The sequence below is a fragment of the Manis javanica genome, chromosome 15 (assembly GCF_040802235.1).
Source record: "Manis javanica isolate MJ-LG chromosome 15, MJ_LKY, whole genome shotgun sequence".
NCBI classification, from domain to species: Eukaryota; Metazoa; Chordata; class Mammalia; order Pholidota; family Manidae; genus Manis; species Manis javanica.
The window spans coordinates 86,637,441-86,642,795 of NC_133170.1; the positions used below are offsets into that span (position 1 = coordinate 86,637,441).

The following is a 5,355-nucleotide window of genomic DNA, read 5'->3' on the forward strand; positions in this document are numbered from 1 at the left end:
CCTCACTTTCCTGGGGCACAGTGAGCTGTGGCTGTTTCCCATTCAGTGGGAAGGTGACCACGTAGCAGAGGGGACCCAAGAAAAGGCCATGGGATCTTCTGGATCTTAGCGCCCAGCCCTGGGAGGTTCCCAGAGGAGTCAGAGTCGGAGGTGGATGTGTCAGGGCTGCTGGGCACAGGCAGTGCTGGACAGAGAACAGGACACAGGTGGGAGGGTATTTAAACCATTTACTAAGCAAAATTTTACCCTCCCCCCAAGCGGTGAAGGAGGGCGGGCCCTAGCCCCACACTAGATCTGGTGCCCATAAGCCTCGCCTGGGGAGCTGCTGGGGTGAGGCAGGGAGGTCCAGACCAAGTCTCTCGGTACCACTGGGCTCAGGCCCCACTGATGGGGTAAAGACCAGCTGTACACACCCCCTCCAGCAGCCCAGGCTGGGAGCTGAGGCTCTCCGTCTGCCCCGCTGGAATCAGCAGGGGCCGCTGGGAGTACGGCGGCACCCAAAACCTGAGGGTCTGGGAGGGGAGCGGCACCTCCAGTCCAGTGTCCACACAGTCGAAGAACCTGCGCCCCACCCGCGTCGGAGCCAGTCCGGGGCGAAGACAACCCCGCAGGTCCAAGTGCACATCGCCAGCTGAGAGCGGAGCGCGGGCAGGGGCCGGTCGCTGGGTCGCGTCCGGGTGCAGAATCCGGCGTTCCGCGTAGCCTGTGCGCCGCGTACCCCAGCGGGGGCGGCCTTCCACGCGGGGCTCCCCTGGCCCGCCCTCCGGCTCACTGGCATGGCTGCTGCAAGGGGCCCCGCCGTGCCCCGCGTCCTCAGACGTAGTTCTTCTTGTCGTAGTCGCCCCCAGCCGTGGACCGCCGCGGTGCTGAGTACTTGACCGGGAAGCTGAAGTCCGGGCGGCCGACGCACACCCAGGCGCCACAGCACACGAGGCCGCCGCCGCACATGAGCAGCGCCGAGGCCGCCCAGCCGATGTACAGCGCCGCGCCCAGCTCGTACTTCTGCGACATGGGCACGGTGCGGTCGTAGAAATCGCGGACCACGATGTTGGCGAACCAGCAGAGCGGCACGAGCGCCAGCAGCCCGCAGAGCGCGTAGAGCGCGCCCCCGGTGAGGGCCACGCGCGCCTTGCCCGGGCCGGGGGCCACGCAGGTGGTGCACTGCGCGCCCGCCAGGGTCACGAAGAGCGCGACGAGCGCCAGCAGCACTGCGCCCACGGTGAGCGCCCGCGCCGCCTGCACCTCGGTGCTCAGCGCCAGCACCGAGTCGTACACCTTGCACTGCATGTGCCCCGTGCTCTGCACCACGCACGACATCCACAGCCCCTTCCAAGTGGTCTGCGCCGTCACGATGTTGTGGTCCAGGAAGGCGGTAACCTGCCACATGGGCAGCCCGCACGCCAGGATCAGGCCCACCCAGCCCACCAGGCACAGGACCAAGCCGAGGATCTCCAGTGCCGCCGACCCCATAGCTGGAATCGAGACGCGCGCCCGACGGCCCCGGGGCGTCCGGGCTGGCGCGGCAGTGCCTCGGCCGAGCGGCTCAGCGCCCTGCACAGGCCTCGGTGCCTCTGCGCCCGCGCGCTCGGCTCACCGCCCCCGGTCCGCTGGCCCGCTGACCCGGAGGTCTGCAGCACAGCCTTGAATCTGCGGACGCCTACGGGGGGCTTCCCATTTGTAGGTTCGGGGGCGGACTCTGCCCCTCGGGTCCGGCCCCCAGGCCCCGAGCCGCCAATCCACGCGCCGACCATCGGCCTGCAGCCAATCACAGGCGCCCCCAACAGCGGGGGGGTTAGGGAAGATGCGCTTGCGGGTAGCGGAGGGTGAGGGGTCAGTTCCCCGCCCTGCCGCTCCCCCGAAGCCCGCGTCCGCAGCCGTTCCAGTCGCAGCCCCGTGCGATACGGCCCGTCCTGGGAGCCTGCGCGCGCGCCCCGCGGACCGCCTCCTTGTAGGTCCCAGCCTGGCCGCTTCGGGAGCTGAATAACCCTGGACCAACTTCAGCCACATCCCTGAATGAACCTAGTGGTCTTTACCAACCTGGCCAGCTCCAATCTTACGTGGGCCAAGGTCCGCGGGTACCCCATCCCCAACCCCCAACATCACCAACGAGCAGAGGCCTGCGTGGGGGCCTCCCGCGGCCCCATCTCCCAGGTCAGCCAGGCGCTGCTCGGCCTGTTCCTCGGGATGCTCGCCCTGGAGTCCAAGCCCAACCCCGGCCCTCCTGCGCGCCTCTGCTGCGCGGCTCCCCTCGGATTCCTGGAATGTCTCCCCCACAGTCCGGGAGGCCGGTCAGGCCTGTGTGGGTCAGGCCCGGGGCTCCAGCCTCGTCCAAGGTCTTGCCCGGTGCCACCGCCCACAGATCACCGCCTCCCTGGGGCCTGAGGCCCCAGCAGGAAGCGGGGACCTTTCCACAGCCCCCGGAGACCCTCACTGTTCCTGCAGCCGGAGCTTCCCAGACCCCCGGCCTTGGCCGTCTGCTCCCCTTCCGGGGGTGCCGCCCACCCCCCGTCCTTGAGGCTCGGCTTCGGCGACGCCACCTGGGGAAGTTCCCAGCGGGCCCTGCTCCCAGGAGCGACCAGGGGCCGGGCTGCAGCGCCTGCTCTGGCCCTCGGAGGGGACGAGGGGCTGCGCTCTGCCTTCATCCCAGCGGCAGAGGCGCCCCGGCCCCCGGCTCCAGGCCGCCCTCCGGAAGCCAACTTGGAGTTTCCTGGCCGGGAGGAAGAGCCCCCATCCCCGCCAGAGGCGGGAGGCACGGGATTTCCGGGCATTCTTCTGCACAATGGCCCAGCCATTTCTCAAAAAGCCTGCTGGGGTGGACACTGGGCCCCCGGGAGGCTCACTGCAGCACCATGTAGGCACTGGCCACCTTCTGGCAGCCCCCTCCCCACCCGCGGTGGGCTCCCTTGTTCCCAGCCCTGCCTGGACTGAGACTGCCAGGACGCCCCATTCTCTCCTCTGGCCCGAGGTGCGTGGCTCTGCTGGACAGCACGCGTGTCAGAGAAGGCCTGACCCCGAGGCCAGCCTCAGCCAGGGGACTTGGACAAACCTTCCCTCCTGGGCCTTGGCCCCTTCTCCCTCCAGGCCAATACCCTGTTCAGCCAGCATGGGGAGGAGCCCAGGCCAAGTTCACCTGGCCGTGGGGTAGGAGGGGGGGGTGGAGGGTGTGTGTGTGAGGGGGGTTGTCATCACCTTCCTCGCCCCTCCCTGCCTTGCTCCCTGCACAGGGTGGGGCTCTGAGGACCTCCTCTCAGCCACCAGTCACCTGCTGCTTCTCCTCTGCTGCAAACCCGTGAGCCACGCACCCTCCACCCTGCAGACCCTCCTGACGTCACCCCCTCTTGTCTACTCCAGGGGCCCAGCCAAACCTCTCACTCCCCCTCTCATTCATGCTCCCCCTGGCCCCAGGCCAGGGACCTTGCCCAGGTTCTCCCCACCATGCTCCACACTGTCCTCCCAGGGCAACTGCTGTGGCCACCTCAGGCCATCTGGGCTCGGCCCTTGTTCACTCAGGCTGCTGCTCAGGGCAATTGGGCCATCCTGGCAGGCTCATCTCCTGGATCACACTTTGCCTGAAACCCTCCACAGCGCGTGCTACCCATGGACAAAGCACTGACTCCTGGGAGTGTCCCACAGTGGCATGTATGCCTGCACGGGGCCTGGCCAGTCTAGCGAGACCTATTCTGTGCTCCATCCAGACCTGCCTCCCTCTGAGCCCTCAGACTGGTCTAGCCTTTTCTTCCTGCTGTGCTTGTCCCACAAGTGAGGGTCTGTTCATCTTCTGAGTTGTGTTGCTGAGGTCACTTCCTCTGGGACACCTTCCTGGCCCTGTCCCCCAGCCTTCCTCCCAGAGGCCCAGGCTGGAACTGCCTGTCTGCTCTTGGTTTTCCTCACCAGGATCCAGGAATGAGTCTCAACACACTGTCTTCATGCATTTGTCCCTGCCAAGGGGCTGCCTGTGGCCCATGGCATACCTCTGGCCCCTCGGTGTTGCAGCCAGCAAGAGGCTCTTGTGCTTTGCCTGGCCACCTGCCTTCTTCCCTCCACCCTCCTGGACCCATCCCAGGGCACACTCTCAACCTGGTCCCCTGGAGTGGCCCCAGTGAGCCCACATCTCTTTAGGGACAGCCTTACCATATCCTGGGGACCTGCTGGAGAAGCCTTACCCTCCACATACCACAATCTAATTTCTGCCCCAACACCACTGTGTTGGCTGTGGCCCAGGCCCTCAGTGGAACCAGGCCACCACGGAGAGGCCCAGCCCAGATCCAGGAGGGGCCTGAGGGCGCACTGCCTTCCTTCCCCTCGTGGAGATCTGACCACCTGCTGCACGCTGGGCACCATCTCTGGGTGGAGCACACACCCAGGGAGCTCCTGCCCCCACCAGTCCTGGGCAGGGCCCTTCCAGGTGTGCCCACAGGCTGTGCAGCATGAGGAGGCCTCTCCAAGGAGGCCACAGGTCAGCCAAGATCTCGGGAAGAAGTTCTGTGCAAGAGCCCAGAGGCAGGAAGGGGGCAAGGCGACCCAGAGCAGGCGGGGCCGGCGAGGCTAGGGCAGTGTGGTGGGCCAGGGTCTGCAGGCTGAGGTCAGAAGGGGCCCAGGGCTGGACAGGGTTGCGAAGCCCTGCTGTCTGGTGAGGGGCTCAGAGCAGCAGACCTGCCAAGGCCACCTGCTCATTTATGGCTATTGTTCTGCCTTCCCAGGGGAAGTGCAGCAGGATCTCACTAATTGTGGGAGGGAAAGGCCTGAGTCAGCAGAAAAGCAGAGTTTATCTTGAGCAGCTGCCGGCTGACCCTGCGCCAGGGTGATCCACTGACCTTCCAAGGACAACCTAAATTTAGGCTCCAGATTCCTGGGGACTGGGGTTTGGGAAGCTCCTAATAAATGGATTTCATTTCAGAGGAAGTGAAAAAAAGTTCTTTCTACCTTTTGGCTTTGAAACAGTTAAGGAGGTTTCCTCCAGTGCAGCAGATGTTTGGGGAGCCTCTGAGCGCAGAGCGATGCTGGCTGCCCTTTCATGGTGTCCCGGAGGCAGGGCGGGTCCCCAGGGTCACTGGGCCCTGCTCTGGGGGTTTGAGGCAACCTGCAGAGCACCCTTTGACAAACAGCCAGGGAATTAACAATGCAGACTACTGAACTGGCCTCTCCTTGCCTTAGTTTCCCTGTTGGTAACAAAGTCCTCCACAGTGGAGGCCGCAAGTTTGGAGGGAAGGCAGTCGCCTATCCTGGGTCCTCTACTGCCATTCCTGAATGCCCTATGGGGTCCTGAGATGCCTCCCCCGTCTCTTGACCTTCATGGCTCATCTGACTTCAGTCCCAACCCTCAGAGCAGGCACCACTGGCTATTTGTCAAATCTG

General features: G+C 65.2%; 1 protein-coding gene across 1 annotated transcript; it reads right to left on the reverse strand.

The window, feature by feature from the left end:
• Positions 1-210: 210 nt before the first annotated feature.
• Positions 211-2,609, reverse strand: CLDN5 (claudin 5). Its single transcript, XM_017675826.3, is given in 2 exon segments — positions 211-1,602; positions 1,605-2,609. Coding segments are annotated over 2 exon segments (936 nt in total). The 5' UTR covers positions 1,752-2,609; the 3' UTR covers positions 211-813.
• Between the last annotated feature and the right edge of the window lie 2,746 nt (positions 2,610-5,355).